The sequence below is a fragment of the Athene cunicularia genome (genome assembly GCF_003259725.1).
Source record: "Athene cunicularia isolate RWA chromosome 7 unlocalized genomic scaffold, athCun1 chr7_part1, whole genome shotgun sequence".
NCBI lineage: Eukaryota > Metazoa > Chordata > Aves > Strigiformes > Strigidae > Athene > Athene cunicularia.
In genome coordinates this window covers 19,843,635-19,862,582 of record NW_020799107.1, presented here as the reverse complement: position 1 = coordinate 19,862,582, position 18,948 = coordinate 19,843,635, and the positions used below count along the sequence as shown (strand labels likewise).

The window sequence follows — 18,948 nt, the reverse complement described above, 5'->3', positions numbered from 1 at the left end:
TTCCATGTTAAGAAGCAGAGCAACAAGTTTCACTGGAATGCAAACTTTATAGTTCCAGATTTCCCACAGGTCACCAGGCTTGACACAGTGTCAGAAAAATCCATCAAAACAATCAGGTATTGTGGTGCACATTATTTCATTAATGCTAATAGAAAGAAATATTAGCAATATTGCAACTGTCAGAGGAAATGAATCAGAAAAATATACTATGGGAAAAAATCAAGAAACTATTCATTAGATTTCTATAGTGAATTATTAGAGCTTCTCTGCCTACTCAAATCTACAATTAAATCAGACATCAAAACATGACTTCACATTCTCTGTTCTCCCCTCCTACCAAGATATCATATCCATAAGATGGCAGACAGAGGCTTTGAAAAATCTGGTGTATATTTTGAAGTGATCACCTAAAAACTAAAGTTTAATTAAAAGGTCTTTATTAAGTATACATAAAACCTTTTAAAAAACAAACAAACAAACCCAAAGCAACAAAACCAAGTGTTTTCCAGTAAGCATGTATGTTTGTGTCATGGCTGCAATGAAACATGCATTAAGTATGAAACATATGGTTTCCATTTTGTTGCTCTGGAATCCATCCAAAGACATTTTATGTTGTTAGCTTAACTGTTCTCCTCAGCTGAGAAACTGTGGAAAATATCTCATCTGAAAAAAATCTGTACCTAATGGATAACTATAAAAGATTTGCTAGATCTGCAGCAGACTACTTTATTAAAAAAAGCCTCTGAGATTACTAGCTAATTACTGGAATTATTTTTTTTAAAATTAGAATATAATTTTCAAACTAAAAAAAAAAAAAATGCTTTAAGAGGTACCCCAAATCATATGAACAGATTATGTTGGTAATATTTTCTTTAATATATTTGTAGTGGTGGTCATGGCACTGTTGGAACCAGGCCATCTGATCTATCAAGAACGCATGACAAAAATCATTACGAATGTATCATCTTCCTGATTTTACAGATTTGAGAAACTTATTTTATGCTGAAAGAGCACTGGTTCTGAAGATCACTTTTGATTAATAGCCTGATTCAGAGGTAAGGTTCAGTAAAAATGAGAGAAAAAAAAGAAATCGTATTTCTTTATTTTTAATAATGCTGGATTTGCCCTTATGCAGAAATAGGTTGTCAAAGGGTTGGCTAAGAATTTCAAGACATCTATCATGAATGCCCAGATTTAGATTTTATTTATGTTATCAGAAAATATACTAGAAAGTCTGAAGGCAAAGTCACAAGGTTAAATTTTGTCATGTTGTGCTTAAAAATTCATCTCCAAATTGCGAGGCTGCTAACCTCAGTAACAAGCAGGCAATGTATAAAATCTTTCATACCTTTGTGTTGTAAACTAGTTCAGCTACTGACTTGGTTCAGGAATTAACATGTATTTAAACTATTAAGCCTGATGTTGTTCTTACAATTTATTGTTAATCTTTCTTTTGATGAAAAGACTGGAAAACTTTTTTACTGGAAAAACTATATCGTGAATAAATTGATAAGTCCAACCAGATCAGTCTGGAGACCATACTATGTTTCTTTATTTCATTAGTTGAGATGATTTGAGGTATGGGAGTCAAAAGCCCCCATTTCATTACCTTAATATATGATGTGGCTCGGGGACCGTGTAAGGGGCCTGCAACTTAAAACTTCCATTGCCAGTGCTCTGATAATATACGAGCTTGTTCATATTCACAACTTATTGCATGAATTAGCCGGTTATTTTAACTCACCTTTGCCATCTGTGCTTGGACTCCACTAGCCTTTAATGCAGAAACTGCCTTCTGAGCAGCTGCTGGGCTGTCAAAGTCAACAAAACCGTAACCTGAAATATAAAACATATTTTATTAACGAGACAGCAACGAGCTTTTAACTAAACAGTTCATATGCTACTAGCATAGAATTCTCTTGTTGGTGAAGAGGACAAATTTGAACTCTAAAGTTCTTCATATAGTCTCAAAAAAACCCCAATGTACCAAAGTCCTTCAACCTTGAACTGGTGGGGACCTACCCTAGTGGAACAAATCAATTTCCATGCCCGCTCATCAGGATTTTGTCCAAATTGCTAACAAGTAGTATGGTGCTTTGCTTTGTGTTATCTGGTATATATCTTCTAAGAGAAAATGAGGCATCATCAGTTTATTTCATAGATATCACCAAGGAAAGCAGGCTGTTAATTTTTCTAATCTTAAATTCTTAGTCCAGTCTGAATAAGTGACATAAGCGTCTAAGTTACACATCATTTACTCAAACCTGTGAGAGGAATTTAGTTTATAAGACACGTATCTACTGCATCATAACCCAATTTTTGGTGAATTAGTTACTTCATTGTAAATACATAAAAGACAGTTAAATTTAAAAAGTGAGTGAAAACCCAACTATAGTGAATCAAATTAATTTTCCCCATTGTTGTTACTGGAACCAGAATGTAAAAAAAAAAAAAAAAAAATCCTGAAAGCATTTTCTATGCCATATAAGGCAATCTTTAAGTGTTAAAGTAAACCCAAAGTTATTATAATTGTAACAATTTCCATGTAATTGCAGTAACTTCTTATTCTGAACAACAACATACAGCTAATAGATCCCAGGACACCTGAACAGCAATATACCTATATACCTCAGCTTTTACAGACACTGACCTTACAGGCTGGGACTTTTACTGCAACGTGAGAGTTGGATGCCCAAGTCTCACCGAAAGGCAATCAGAGTTTGGAAGCTACTTCCCCTAGATGTTATTGCAAACCTCGTTCTGTATTTTTCAACTGCCCCTTCCTTCCCACCAGTGAATCTCCTCAAATATTAAAGAAATCCCACTCCAATGTCTAAGTTGGGTTAAGAGAAAACAAATAAAACCCCCAACAATTAGAAAAAAACCCAACAACTCACCTCTAGAGAAATAGAAAAATGAATTATTTCTTCAGAAGGTAATATTCTCTTATAGTATGTCTATACTGAGGACAAAAACGTTGTGCAAAGACATAATTGAACCAGCTTTAAAGTCCTTAACTTGGGAAAAACAACTCAAACAGCCTTGTACATCAGTGCAAGCTTATTTAACCTGCCAAGAAGCTGAAGAAAGCAGCATATTGTTCCGTGTAACGTGATGTTGTGGACTGTTAAATCTTGACATGAAACAGAGTGAATTAGCTCATATCAAGCTTTGTGCTGCCAAGGCAAAACTAGCTTTCCATACTCACAACCAGCTTTCTGTGCCCATGACAGCCTAGGTTATCAACACCACCACACTGCAGGGTGCAATGTATATGAAGTTACATACTGATAGCAAGCACGCCTTCAAAGCTAGCTTTGCCATCTTCTGGGTGATAAACAAACTCAATTGCTCGTCCTTCCAATTAGTTTAAATCCTATGGTATGTTCTTTTGGCAAGAGCCAGAGATACTGTCAATCTTTTGGTTAAATTCCAGTTAGGTATCTGCATTCTGCCTACTTATGTTCCTACTGCAATTTCAATGACATGCAGTGAGCTTCCCTGCAGCCTTAACTTGCTGTATATTGTTACAGCAGACTGTTAGTTAGTGCTTCTCACAAGTGAGATTTAAAATCTGTACTGGAAAAGTCAGCTTAAACCTCTTAAAACATTAATGTAAGAATTTCTGTATCACTGACAGACCTGGGAGAACGGACAGACTAAATCAGTTAAGTGCTGTCATAGGTATTAATGAATTAAAATAATTGAAAAGGGCATCTCCTCTTTCTTAGTCACAATATATGCAGATGACATCTGCATACAAGCTAGGAAAAACATTTCCAGAAATTTCAGTTTCTGAACTGTCAGCACCCTTTTAATTGCTTAAGACGGGGAGCTGAGAAGCTATGCCCCTGCGCTGCTTCCAAGTTCTCCACAAAAACTGTGTCTGTCTTAATGATGAACTCTCCTCTCCTGCCTCTATTAGCTTTATGCTCATTCATGAGCTTTACATTTATTAATATTGCTAAATGAGCTGATGTAATTCTTCACTTTGCTTAGAAATTATCCTCTTAATTGTAAAAATAAAGTCTGAAATCTGATATTTCAGTGCCTGCTACCACACCTTCTCCCACCATGCACATTGCTGGGATATGATCTCACTGCAGCTGCAATGAGTGATGAAAATCAGTGAACTGATGTATCCAGCTTATCTAAAGGAGTTCTAATTTTTTTCCAGCTGCAATTACTTTGGTGAAAATGAACCCTCTCTTTGCTCCCAATACATTCAATAGCATATAACAAAACACAATTAGAGTACTGGAACATATAATTAAGTGCTGCTTTAAACTACTCTAATCAATGGAACTTATTTCCACAATATATAATTTTTTCAGATGCTTAGTACAGTTGAATGGTCTTCTGTAAGCTTCCCTAGTTTCTCCAGGCAAAAGGGGAAAAGCTGCATTTAACTCCATTTTTGTTTTTAAAATAGAGGAAAACTGCCAGCCAGCACTGTGCATAACAGCCTCACTCTGGCTGGGCTGCAGCACCGACATAGGCTGTCTGCCAGCTCCACTGGAAGCAAACATATTGAACACACCAACCATGGGTAAGAATAAGACTAATTTAGGAATAAGAAAAACATGTTAAAAGCACTTAAAATACAACATTAGCATATTTTATAGTATTAATTACGACTTTCACGTCAATGTAGTACAAAGCTAAATATACATACCTTTGCATTTGTTTGTTGTCTTATCCAAAATAGCCTTCGTGGATACAATTTTCCCATACCTAAAACATATTATACATATGTAAGGAAAATGAGGAAAGAACATCCTATTACAACAGATACCCAATTCATGTTATTTTACAGCCTATTACCCTTCGATTTTAATAAATGGAATAATATATAGACTATATAATTATAAAATGAAAATGCACACATAGATTGAAGTGACAAAAAAAGATCAATTTCAAGCATGATCTTGTTCTATTCTCCCTATGTTCTCAGTGGCACAGCAGAGTCACCAAAGAAGCCAGAGGGAAAAGTGCTTTATAGAAGAAAACAATACAGTTAAAAACCTGCTACGTATAAGAAACCACATTTTAGACATAAGCTTGGACTCTCTCAATATATTACTAGATAAAGCAGACAAGCTGCCTTGTCAGTGCTAGTCTTGCTAACTAACATGGTACACAGGGAAAAAATAAAAACACGCAGTAAAAAAAATTTAGCTAGCTCTTCCCCCACACACTGACAAACACAAAAAAGTTAAAAATTCTGTTCTGGAAAGTGACACTTGTAAGTCAGATTTATGAAAGCTCATCAGCAAAGGTGGTAAAAAAATTTCTGTATTTTTAAAATGGAAAACTGAAATGTAAATGATTTCAACTAAAATCAAAACATCCCTCAGTCAAGTCTCAATCTTCTTTTTTTAAAAGAAAAACACATTCATTGCCTGTTCCTCAACTTCTCAATAACCAGTCTGCTCAAATGCCAATCTGCTCCATGGTCCAAAGGTGAGTGCCCAGAGATCTAAGAGCAACTAAGCTTGGGAAACAGGCAGACAGCAATCCCAGCTGTAGGAATGATTGCCGTTTCTGAAGCGCTCTGCAAAGTTTATCAGTATTAGATTTTCTGATCAAATTTAGAGTAGAATTTGTCACTGCTTGTGAAAACTGGCAATTTTCCTTGGAAACTAAATCCCAGTTTCAATATTAAAAAAGCACCTGCCTTGGCCTGCATCAACAGCGGAATTAGAAACTGAGCACAGGTTTCACAAGTTCCTTACTACAAATCTCTGTTTGCTTGTGAACTACATCTGATACAATGCTGGAGTACACAACAGAGAAACAGTGCATCATGAGTTTGTTTTCACATAAGAACACAAATTATTACATTAGCAGGTATACCTAAGCACTACTGTATGCTAAAAGGTTATCATTGTACAAGAACCCAAAATGAACTGAAAATTATGAGAAATGTTATCAGCATAAGGAAGTGGGATTTGGGGAAGAATGAAGTTTTGCCAGTTCACCTGCCAAATATAACTGCAACAGAGTATCATTTTGAAAAGATGTTATTTTGAAAGACAACTAACTCCATTTCTGTAGTACCTGTATTAGTCTTAAATATTTCAAAATATATGAGACCTAATAAAGTTAAGCTTAGTTAGTTAAGAGTACTCAAATAACTGTTCACTTGCAAAGTAATAGTTTTTCAAAACTGAAGCCTATTTACAAAGTATTTTCCCCCTAAAGAACATTTAAATACATGTTTCAGTGTAGTTACTGCTCTGTGATATTTCGAGCACCTTTTATTTATTCAATGAGTCATTGTATGGCTTCAAACAGTTGCAAGGCAGTAAACCTGGGACACTAGCCACTAGATGTTAGCGTCCTTATTGTATCTGAAATTGTGAGCATCTGCACCAATACAAAATAGAACTAGCTGTAGTCGGAAAATGTACAAGCATCAATATCAGTGCATACCTAAATATACCATGCTAGAAGCTGTAATAAAGCGAAATCATGCTTAATAGTTGGAGCAGGTACTTCCTTATTAGTGTGACTTACTTTCCAAATCTGTCATTCCATTAAGAAAACTCTGTAGTCCTTAAGTCAAAACGTCTCAAACTCTCTCCAGAATTTTTCTGAATGCAGAGTAAACATACATGTTATAAATGAGAGGGGGAAAACTGTTCAGGGACAGCACTCCTCAAGATCCACTAAACTCTTGTGTTCCAAACTGCCTGCACTCAGCATTACATCTGACAGCCAGCATTCCCCATATCCTATCAGTTTCCCTTCTTCTCAAAGTGAAGGGCTACATGACCTTTTGTGGGAAAAAAATCCCTCAAAGATGATCTTGTCCCTGCTACTGTTTCAGTTCTTGAAAGTGTAAAAAGGTGGGGAGAGGGCAGAGCGGGGAAAGACAAGCACTGTGCAAGTATGTGAACAAAGGAACTGCAACTCAGCCGGTTTGGTCACGGAGGGCAGTCAGAGGCTGGCCACGGGCTGTGCTGGCCCACCCATGCTGACACACACCAGCCCGTAAATAAGTGTCTGCACGTCTGCTCCTTACAGCCACTTCATGGACCGTCTTCCAATGTGCAAGACCACCAGTGATTTAACTCAGTGTCCTAGATAGCATGGCTCCTGCAAAGAACCAGCTGCCATGGAAGACTGCCAAGAAGTTTCAGCAGTGTGACTCTAGGAATGATTAGGAGAACCAGTATAACAATGGCAGCTACCATCAGGATTTCTCCTGCTATTTTCTCTGTGAATACACCTCCCAGGTGCTAGCTATCCACTCAGGCCATGAAGCACAGAAACGCAGTTCACCCCATGTGAACCTGGGCAGAGGGATACATCCCCTCCTTGCTCCCCTCATGTGCTGAGGGGAAATTACTCCTTGCAGTTCCTCTTAAGTGCTTCCTTCAAATGATGACCATCAGAAAAATCTACTTCCTTCCTCTTGAATTCTGCAGTCCTAATACTGCTGTTAACACAAGCTCCTGTCTTCAACTGCTCATTTTCTGAGTGCAACTGCAAGACCCACCAGAAATCAATGAGCTATAAAACACATTGAAGTCACTATGTAAACTAGTATGTATTGCCTGCTTACATAAAGGAATATAGAAAGCAAAACAAAACTTATATTCAAAGATGTCTATGATAGGTCTTGCCTGAATATCATCATTCCTCTCAAAGCTCACGCACATCTAGTTGTCTTCGGCATCCTGCTGAGGCTACTGTTCTGCTCCAAAACCTTGATGCATGCTTGCTGAGACTTACTGCCTAAGACAGAGCATGTTTCTCATGGTTGGCAGAATCACTTCTACAATGATTGGTGATTGCTCATTCTATCTCCTCTGAAGCAATTTTTAAAAATATGCTTTCTTTTAAATTAAGTGCTAATCTTGACAAATAACTGCTAATCTGGTTGGTGACAAACAACTGGGTGTTCCTTATTAAATAGGTTATTTTTCAATCAAAAATAACATCAAATGAATGTTCAGCAGCAAAAAAAAAAAAAAAAAAAAAAAAAAAGGTTTGTTTTGGTTGGTTTGTTTTGGTTTTGTTGGGGTTTTTTTAATGCTATTAACACAGTCTCTCTTTAGTCTGAATTATCTTTGGAGATGCAAAGACGTTTTCAGCTTTGCATCTCTTTTCTATACAGCACTTATACAAATGTCAACTAACATATTAAGGAAGAGAGGGCTTGGGAAAGAGACGGGTAAATAATTGCCAGGGTGCATTAGTTATGGAATTAAAAGGGGTATGTCCAGTGTAACAGTGTACACATAGTACAGAACACCCAACACAAAAATATATTAGGATAGTTGATAAAGAAGAAACTTGTCCAAAAGTCAGATTATGAAGATAGGCAGTACTGCTACTTAATGGGATAATGCTTACCACTGCCCATTACATACTCTTTTGTACAGAAATGAAAGGGTAATCCCCACCTACTCAGCTGCCCTAAGCAGATCTACTGCCAAGCAACGTTAATGTCAAAACACAGTGCTATATCTTTGTCTGAGATACTTTTGAAGTGGAAGACTTGAAGCAAAGCATCACCATACAGTTTTTAAAAATCGCATTGTTCAGCAACGTGGTCAAACCCAGTGCAAATAATCACACTGACAGATTTATTACAAATAGCTAGGAATACTTTTGACATTTAAAACATCTCTGAAGCCTAATTTGGTGACCTCCATGACACTGAAAGAAAAGGGTCCTTAGAGAACTAAGTACACAGATCAAACTGAATCACTGTTTATTTTTCTCCCTTTGTACATCTGCTAGTATAACAAACACACTTGCAAACGTGAGGGCGATAAGATGCCATCATGAGCATGACAAAGAATGGGGAATGAAGTAGCTTGAAGTCTCTGCCATAAGTGATATTTTGAGTGTTGAAAGAACTTATCTGTGTGTGCATTAGGGGAGGTACAATAAGAATGGGCAGGAAGAGTCTTGATAGGGGTTGTCTGGAATGAATTGTTCAAATCTTTGTCTTCAACAGCTCTCTGTGGTATATCAAATGCCACCAAGCTCACAGTGCTTCCCTTTGCACTACTTTCAAACTGTCCCTTGTGCTGTGAAGGGTTCCTCTGTCATCCGACATTGACTCCGACACTAACACACCAGAAGGATCTCTTCTACCATGGAAAGCCCTTATCTTTTAGAGCTGCTTATGTCCTCCATCCTGGACGGTCCAGAACTTTGTGTTGAAGATGAACAGTGCTCTCTCTTTTGCCTAAGTCCAAAGAGCATTCTTGGAGATCCTGCTGTTACTCCCTGCACTACTGTAGTGCTGTCAGAACTCCTCTGCTATGCAAAAACAATGCTGCATATCTTCTGTGTTTATTCTAGATTAATTTTTACATCTTAGCATCTTATCACTGCCCTTCATGGAATGCTCTTTAGTTCTAAGAGCGAGAATCATGTGGTAAAACCAGACATGAATTTCGTAACATGTAAGTGGCTCTGAGTACATGAACTCACTATAAGGTGGAATTGTGAAAGGGAAGAGAACCTGGCTGAACACAAGAATTTCAGTAAAGAGCCAATATTCTCACAGGTGACCCAGTGACAAGAGAGAGCAGAACAAACAGACAAATCCAGCAAGAGGGTCACGTGGGAGAACAGATCAGTTAATCCTAAACCACACTGCAGTTGCTGAATGGATCCACATCAAAATAAATCTTAGACTAGGATAAATAACTAGAATAAAATGGATAAATACTTCCAAAGAAACTCCTAAATATTAATTGTAACACTAAAAAAGCCATGCAGGTTGAGATGCTCAGTCTGTAAATCATCTTTTTAACAATCAAAACCAAAAATAACTTTCTTATTCAAACATGGCCCTATTCAGTGCACACTTTATGTGCTCTACACGCAGTAAATTCCTGCTTGAAAGGGAATATTATTCTTCAGTATGATAAATGCACATTACAAACACTGACTTCTGCAAATCAGTGATGTGCAACTTTTCAGACACCATCCTCACCTCCCCAAACACACAGTATTCTATTTTGAATAGCACAACTCACAACATTTACGTGAAACTAATTAACTTAATAGCCAAGTCCACGCCATAGTCTATCTCACTTGTAGAGTAAGTGGAAGCCCAATCCATTCAACTCAACTAAGACCTGAAGAGAAACCAGAGCAGTCCATGGGAACGCCCCATCTCTGCTGCAGTTCTCAGTTCCTCTATACCTGGTGCAAAAGGAGCAAAGAAATTCCCTGTAACTGAGAGAAAGAGTCAACGTAGTTGTCAGCAAGAGCTACTTGGTACAGCTGGCTCCCATTCCTCACTGCTCTTCCAGTGTTCAGGGCATTTCTAAGCCAACAGCACAGCCAAGGGAACATAATCAGCCCCAGAAATCTTTTCTCCTGGATCCAAAAGCCAAGCTCAGAGCAGCTTCTGAGCAGTACAAAAGGTTTTATCTGGCTCCCACACCTACCACCCTCTGCTGCATCTTGGGAAAGTGGTGTACTGAACCTTAAGCTCTTGCTCTCTTTTAAGCTTAGATAAACACAGGGAGTTTTTGTTTCTCCACGTATCAATTTCCCAGCAAGGTGAATTTCAGAAAATAATTGTCCATACAATACTGCTAGACCCTGAGATAGCCTACTCTAATCCTGCTACTTAATTACGGGTAAATATTCTCTTATAAAAACTTGATAAAGAAGTTTATTCAATCCAGCAAAACACTGAGTTTGGAGAACAGAATCAAACCATATGGTTTCTATTTTTTAATTCTTCACCACATCTATGCTCTAGTGCAGAAGGAGACATCGCTGAGAACATTTTGTCCATATTTTGTTTTCTATTGTTGGAAGACACGCTGTTCTTTGAGAAACTCTTTGGAAACACTCAGTTGCTTTATGGCCATCACAGACTTAAAGATTTGCTACCAGAACATGAGTACCCACCACCAAAAGCTGGACCAATCATTTTTATTGCATATTTAAACATTACAGTTATATATTTCTTATTTTTATTTGGACAGTTAATGGGCATGCATAATCTATCTTAGTACGAGTTGTGTTTTGAAACTGTTACAGATTTGGCTAATTTGTTTGGTTCAGCAAAATATTCAAGCACTGGGTTAATCAACTCAGCCAGATGTGCCCCGTTTCAAGCACTGGATCATGTTTTTCAGTATGTGCAAAGTAGGACTTCCTTGTGAACCTAAATTAAAGTTAGAACATGCTTTGATGACACGCTGTTAAACGGTCATGTGGTTTTGACATAAAGCTAGTTCCTTTCTTACTAATTGTCCCTTTGACTCTGGTACTTCAGAGAGAAAGACAGTATTTTCAAAATATCCAAATAGTTCTCATTGTCATTTTTTATTATTGTACTTGGGAGATAAATAATACCTCCAAATAAATTAGAATTTATTACTATGGAAGCCAACTACTGTTTTGATGGTCTTTTCAAAATAACTAAAATTACATTTTGTCCGTTAATGTAAAGACTATTTTGGAGGAGTTTGGATGTATGTACTAAAAACGAAAACAAAACCAAACCACAACCAAAAATAACCAATCCCACAGATACTTGGCTTTACTGACAAATCAATAGTCTTACATGCTGCTGCAAACCCCTCCCAAAATGAAGAAAGCTTTCTTTTGAACCTCTTCACCTTTAATGCTTCATTTAAGTTTTTTGTATTTGTGTTTTCAATAAGAATCAGTGGATAAAAGCATATACTGTCATCATTGTTGAATTAGTTACCAACAACGGCACAGTACAAACTAGTATTACTTTGGTACAAACAATCTCTTCTTCAAGCTCAATAGGTTACATACAATTCCAGATTTCAACTGAGAAGTAATCAAAATAGCAAAACCAGATGCAAAATTAGATATAGTATCACCTCCTACAGTTATTCATCCTTAGAAGAGCAGAGGCTTAGCTTAGTGGACATATACAATTTGGCCTTCTTAGCTTCTTGGACTGTATTAGTTTTAACAGATAAAAAGCAGTATTTTATAACTAGGTACTTGGTTTATAGTGCACAGGCTCTACACAAATGTTAACTACTCCTTACTGCTAAAAAGAACAAGGAATTCAAAACTCTAATGAATAGCAAAGTGACACACAACAAGAAGATTTTGGAGATAATTATTTTTCAGCTACCCATTTTGTTTTTCTTAAGAGTAGTTATTTCCTGGTTTAGCTGAGGATGAGCTGTGGAGATAGGGAATAAACATTTTTAGAATCAGGAAATGTTTGCTTCCTCTTGCTTTGTAGAGATGTGAATAATTTCTATCCATTCCTTAGAATTTGACTGGAAGTCAAGGGGAAAAAAAGTCCTGTTAACTCCTACAGCTATTTTTATGCAATTTTGCAAAGTTTTTCAATTAGCATGCTCCTTTTTGCACAACAAATTGATTATCTTAAAAGCACGACCCACTGTACAATGCCTTTCCATTTAGCACAACTAAGGAAAATTGCTTTTTTTTAGTATCTCTGAGTATTTTAAACGTTTAAGACATATTACAGCTGATACTAAAACAGCATTCCTAATATGGCTTTCTAGTGTATAGTAAACAAACAGATTTCCAACAACTGCCAGAAGAGGTGTTTAAAAAAAAAAAAAAAAAGTAATGGCACGTTTATTTAGTTTTACTTTATAAGGTTAAGAATGTTGCAATATGGGAAAAAGTAGTCACTCTTCAGTACTATAATGACACAATCACAGGGGAAAAGTATAAATAAAATTTAAAAAATAATAATCCATGAAGCCTCCCCTCCACAGTGCTTCTGGAGCTGGAGGGAAAGGCTCTCATTCTTCTCTGGCAAGCATCGAGAAGAATTCAGCTGATGCTACTTTGAGAAAAACACAACAGCAGCAGAACTGAAATAATGAGAGATTTAAAAACCTAAGTATAAAATCTTTACAGTAGGGGGTTTGTTTGGTGGCTTTTTTGTTAATTTAAAAGAAGAAATAAAAGAAGGAAAATTCTGAAGGATAAACCTATAACTTCTATTCTAGGCTGTGAGAAGTTTATTGGCATCTGTTGCCTCAGTCACTTCACTGAGGATGTGAATACAGATATTTGGCAGAACTATGATTAATCATCACCCACTCTCCAGGGCAAGATTCTTTTCAAAGCCCTGAATCTTGGCCCAAACTTGCTCAGCTGCAACATGATTTTTACTACTAAATACACGGCATTGAATTCCATTTAATCTTTCATAGACTAGCAAGGTAATGATACTCAACTTGATGGTAGGGAGAGACCAAAGCAACAGCTCCAGACACTGAACAAGGAGACAGCAACAGCAGCAAAAGTGGCAGAGCCAACCTCTTCCCCTGCGCAGGTCATCTTTCATATTTCATAGATACCTAAAGATTCTAGTCACCCTAATGATTCTCATGAAAGCCAGGCTACTAACATGCTGGTCCTAAATTTGTTGATTACATAGCTGGTTTAACTGTGAAGACACAAGATGTCACATACTGTGAAGAAAAATGGAATTTCAAGCAACAAACTAAGAAAAATGATCCCAGTCAGTGTTTCTTGCAGCCGCTGCCCCTGCAGTAACCCAACCTAACTTCTGACAAGCTGAGGTGATTTAGCATAATCTCTGAACCATCTGCTAGGCTATCTATCAGTTCAGTAGCCTTGCTACTTTACAGTTTATAGGTTAAGAAGGATAAATAACCTATCAAACACAAACAGATTTGCCTCTGACACACTCTGAAGTGCAAGTATTGTCTAAGTAACCATAACTTGCTTTCTCTTGAACTGAAGAAAACAAAACAAAACAAAACACAGTAACAGATTAACCAAAGTGTCTGTTTTTTTCAGAAAAGGGAATTGTTTATCATCACCTTTACATTTTATGAAATCAACAGTTCAGCAGACCTAATATTTCGTAACATATTTTTGCCTACACTTTTAGGAGATTTTTCTATTTACCCATTTGAAAGCTCATCACATGTGAAGTATTTTAAAAGGTGTGAACTATGTGGAGTTTAACATTAAAGTTTTCAAACATCTGTTTGCAGGGACAAAAATACTGGCTGATATTAAAGGTGTTTCCTGCCAACATTCTACTGAGTCTGATGACCAATGTTAGTGAAAGACCACTCTGTATTTTTCTGACAAATTCTGTGGCACTGTTCTTTGAGAAAAATATTTTTACAGTTGGATGGAATATGAAGTGATGTGCACAAATTAGATTGTACGGTTTAGAAACTGATTTACTACTATTCTACTTCTAATATAGTATATAGTCATTTATATGAAGTACTATTACACTGAAAGCATTATAGGAAGTTTTACCATAAGACTGAACTGAGGATCATTCATATGAACATTTGTGCAGTTATTCTGATAGTCACAAAGAATAAATCTCAGAATTATCATAAATTATCATACACCAACTAACATATATTACGACATTCACACAGGAAGTTACCTGTAAATACAACATTAGACAAAAATCAAGACATCTGCCCCTTAACTCCTGCCTCACAAACCAGGCTGCACTTCCTAATCTGTATCATTTAACATCCAGTTTAACAGAGCATACTCTGGAGAATCCTTATTTTTAAAAAAAAGAGATAATTAACAAAAAGGTATTTGGAATTCTTGGCTAATCCACTTTTTAGTACTACAATCATTCTTACTCAAGAAAACATAGGATAACCTACATTTTCTGCAGGAATTTTCCTGTGCATCTACTGACAAGGCTATTCAGGTATATGGGAAGGTGTTACAGTTTCCTAGAGCTACAAGATGGAAGAACAAAGTCATGTTATTTTAAGAAAGCAAATGGTCTCACCCTGTTGTTCTCTTACACCAACACTACAGAAGGACACTAATCATGCCTGGGTTAAAAGCACTGAAAAAACAAAATCTGCATTTTATGCACAATAGAGCAAAAAACTGAAGCAATATTCTTTGAAAGTAAGTTCATCATAGTTCCTGTGGCTCCCAGAAACACACATAGCCATGAAAGATACAGAGGGTTTTTTTTTAAATCATAATTCATTTGCAAGCAAAATAATAAAGTTACAAACAGGTTCAAATTACAAGTCTAAAATATTATTTCTACAGCCTAGCAATTTCTTTTATCTTTTTTTCATACTGAGAAATGATCACTAATTAAAACAATGATTTGGGAAGATGAGAAATTAAACCAGATGAATGCTAATATGTGTTTATAAACCAAGCTCATGGCAGGTCTGCAGACATGCATGTACTGATTTACCAGTGCTAGCTGTTTTAATCTGAAAGTAAGGCAGTATTTCTACAGCCAACAATAAATCTTGGCAAATTTCAGCCTCACCAATTTTGAGGAGCCTACACTAACAGCCTGAAAGAATAAAATTATGAAGACTTAAGAAAGCAGTCCTTGTTACTCATAACTCCTTTCTCATCCTTGTGCTAAACAGTACAGATCAGCTTGAGAGCATAAATTAGTCTATCTGAAGATCATTTATTTTTCAATTCTTCCTTCTCCATCCAAGGAAGCCAAATTCATTCATTGTCAGCACGCGATGCGTTGTCCTTTATTTTGACTTTTCCCAAGCATATTTCTTTTTCTTGGGGGAAGGAACTAAGGATAAGGCAAGGGGAAAATAAAATTATTTATCAACACTTCCCCATACCCTTCTCCCTTGTTTTAGTCAGAACAGTATAAATCAAAAGGTGTTATTCTGGCTACTAGTCCTAGCTAGTGTGATGCTACCTCCATCTGGATAGATAGACACCTATTAATACTATAATGCTATATTTGCAGAAGATTACTCTTTAGTTTATTCTTGCCTGATTAATTTAACTTCTAAGTGACAGTTGCATACCAAGTCTTACACCCTCAGTTTAAATAAATGATGCCCCAAGGAATATGTTGGCAAAGTTTTAAAAACCATGAGACTGGAGATTGCCAAAGTACAAGGGCACTTTCAGCCACATCCCACTTCCTAAGCCCTGACCCACCTGTCAGCTGTGAAATACAAAAAAAAAGTCTCACATATTGTGTAAATTACATATATAAAAATACACACTTATACATACACACACAAATATAATGCTTTTTCTTGCATTAGAAGATGCTTGGTTGCTGGAATGATGCCTGTCATTGACAACTTCAAAATATGTCAACGTATTTTGTATATTTTCCTTCTGGTTTTGTAATACAAAGACAACAGGATGAATCCAAGACCTAGCCTGCTGGGTTAAAATACCTTCTACACAAAAATACCTATGAGTGCATCTTGCACTAATTTAACACCCCATCTTGCAAAGTGCTGACTGCCGCTCTTCTGTCTGGAAGGCAGAAGAGATAAAAACCCAACACACTGAAATAACTTCCAGTATCTCTGGACTGCATTTTAACAGTGCTTCTTTCATGAAATACTCACAGTAACATCCTGCTTTCAGTAGCTATTCTATACTGGAATTAACACCTCATAATGAACAAACTGTACAATTAGAGTTTGATGTCCTTTAATTTCTGGTAACTTAATGTCAATCATACCAGAACAGCACTAAATCGACAAATTATTCAAAATCATTGCTAAGCCTTCCAGAGGCCTTGCCCCCTTAAATAGCATGACATGTAGACTTTATCCCTATTTGAATCTGCTTCTCTAGTCTCAAGTCCCAGCTGTGCTGAATAACAAATATCTCCATTTCAATAGGGAAAATGGCTGTACTAAAGTAGTTCTCTCCAGGGGTCAAAATACTTCAGAAGGGCATTTAAGTGGCTGTATGTTATTGAGCAGAAACATCAGCTCACATATTATTGATTATAACTGAATGGCTCTGTTGAAAAGATATCTGCAGTGGTATTAAGTGCTGAGATAGGGACAGAGGAGTGCTACACATTAAAAAAATACTATCCATCTGTTGCCAAATCGTAGATACATGAGCAATCACAAGCTGTAACACAAAATCTAAAGTGCAACCTTTGTGGCTGATGCATCGGGGTCATATTAAGCGACACTTCCTCAGTTTCACCTGCTTAAGATAGTCTTTTGAATATTGATTGAAGCAAACAGGAGACAGTTTGATTTCTGCAGTTTTGCAAAGAGAACGTAATAGATACTTATATGGAAATTTGCTTTTACTAGCTTAAATATACCATTTCCTTTAAAAGTACCATTACCCTGTTCTGATCCCATCACTACAGAAGCTAGTCACATACAGCTGATGTCTTCAGGAACCACCGCACGTTGACCCTACTCCGAGCACTGAGCTGCCGAGAGCCCTGCAGTCACAGCACACTGTGCACTACCAGATTGTCATGTAGAATGTACTCAGGCTGGATTAAACTAATGTGACTCCCCAGACCCTCATCTCCAGTAACTTTGTGTAATGTCTATGTCAAGTGCCACCATGGAAGGATAAATCCAGTGTCCCAGACTATGCTTTGTCTCGTGTGCCTGAGGAAGCACTTAAAATCATTGGGCTTCACAGGGAAGAACACAGACAATGTTAATCCTGGCCTAGGAGGGAAAACCCAACCCATGGTGGTAATTCAAGACTGGGTCAACTGGGCTCAAAGAAAATTGGGATCCTCCACTGGCTGTATCAACTGCAAGACTAAATGGTATCTACATTAAAGAGAGTAAGACTTAGATTTAAAGCTTCTTAAAATGAGCAGCCGTGGCAGTTTTACAAACCTAGAGCATCAGCAGCCACTGCATGACAAGCCCAAAGTCAGTGAAGTTAGTTCTATATCACACCCTTTCTTGAACACATTCAACGACATATGCCAACAAGAGAGCTTGTATGACATGGTCATATTGTTTATGGGCTTTACAGACCTTTCTTGTTATCAAGAGCCTGAGATGACTCTTTGCCTGCAAGGGGGCAGCAGAATGAACTTTTCTGTAAGAAGTGATACAGTACTATATGGAAGAAGCTGTAACTTCTACTTGAGGATGAATCTCAATGCCCATGCTTCAGATTCTAAAATAGTTCATTTAATAATTTTTCCAATCAATTTATCTAAACAAGATGCTTAAACCAAGTCAAACATAAATCTTAAAATATTTTTCATGAAAACCCCTCAGAAGCAGGAAAATGTAATAGATACAGCTATTGTAAAAAAAAAAAAAGGACTGAGAATCCAAAGAGGCAATGGCTATATCCAACATCTGAAAGCCACTCATTAGTAAAGAGTTAAACGGTATCTAGGTCACTCTACAGTCTTTCCTGCACACCCTCAGCTCACTGAATATCGGAAATGCTGTGTGGGAAGGCCAGGGAACTAAACTCACAAACCAAGTATGACTCAGACTGCAGTAATTCAATGATTTTTTTTTTTCCCCTCTTGAATTATCCTCAGGATTAAAAGAATCCACACCCTCAACACAAAACCAAATCACAATGAAAGGGAGAAGCTACAAATTCATAGATCTTTGAGTCAACAAAAGGTATCTAGAGGCAAATTTATTATTAATGGCAGAGGACTGAGACCTTTCCTATAACATACTATATGGTCAGAACAGCAGAAGGTGAAGAATTTGAGCCCCAGTCAGATGTTCTTCTGAAAGCCCTAGTGGGGATGATCTCAGCAATAAGAATGTCAGACGACTGCCTGCCAAAAAAATAAAGGAGAGCTGTCACAGCCAAATGTTGACCTCCACCACTAGAGAAAAGCAACTTGAGAGGAATAGCCTCACATTTCCTCCACCACTGCAGAAGCTGAACTCAAGCATTGTCAAGTATCTTTGGCACAAGCATGAGCACAAGACAACTATAAGATCCTGGAGAAGGAAGAACACCAGCCGACCAGGTCCAAATACAAATCCAGTTTTTTCCTTGAGGAACAATTAAAATTTCTGCAAATACTGTCCCAGTGAACAAAGCAGAAGTTTAGAAAGGACACTAATGAGCAGAAAAAAACACTGCCCTCAGAAATACTCCTTCCTGATGACAATATAGAATTATGAAAATTTACTCTTTCCTCTGCATTTCAAGCTGCCTCTCTCCCCTTCACTTAAGAAAAGGGGG

At 37.1% G+C, this 18,948-nt stretch overlaps 1 protein-coding gene across 1 annotated transcript in view; it reads right to left on the bottom strand.

The window, feature by feature from the left end:
• RBMS1 (RNA binding motif single stranded interacting protein 1) overlaps positions 1 to 18,948 on the bottom strand; it is a 91,825-nt gene that overhangs the window by 36,946 nt on the left and 35,931 nt on the right. Inside the window, exons 4-5 of the mRNA XM_026852804.1 lie at positions 4,676 to 4,734; positions 1,745 to 1,836 (exon numbers count right to left, since the gene is read on the bottom strand). Coding sequence (XP_026708605.1) covers positions 1,745 to 1,836; positions 4,676 to 4,734 — 151 coding nt within the window. The remainder of the gene's footprint in view (positions 1 to 1,744; positions 1,837 to 4,675; positions 4,735 to 18,948) is intronic.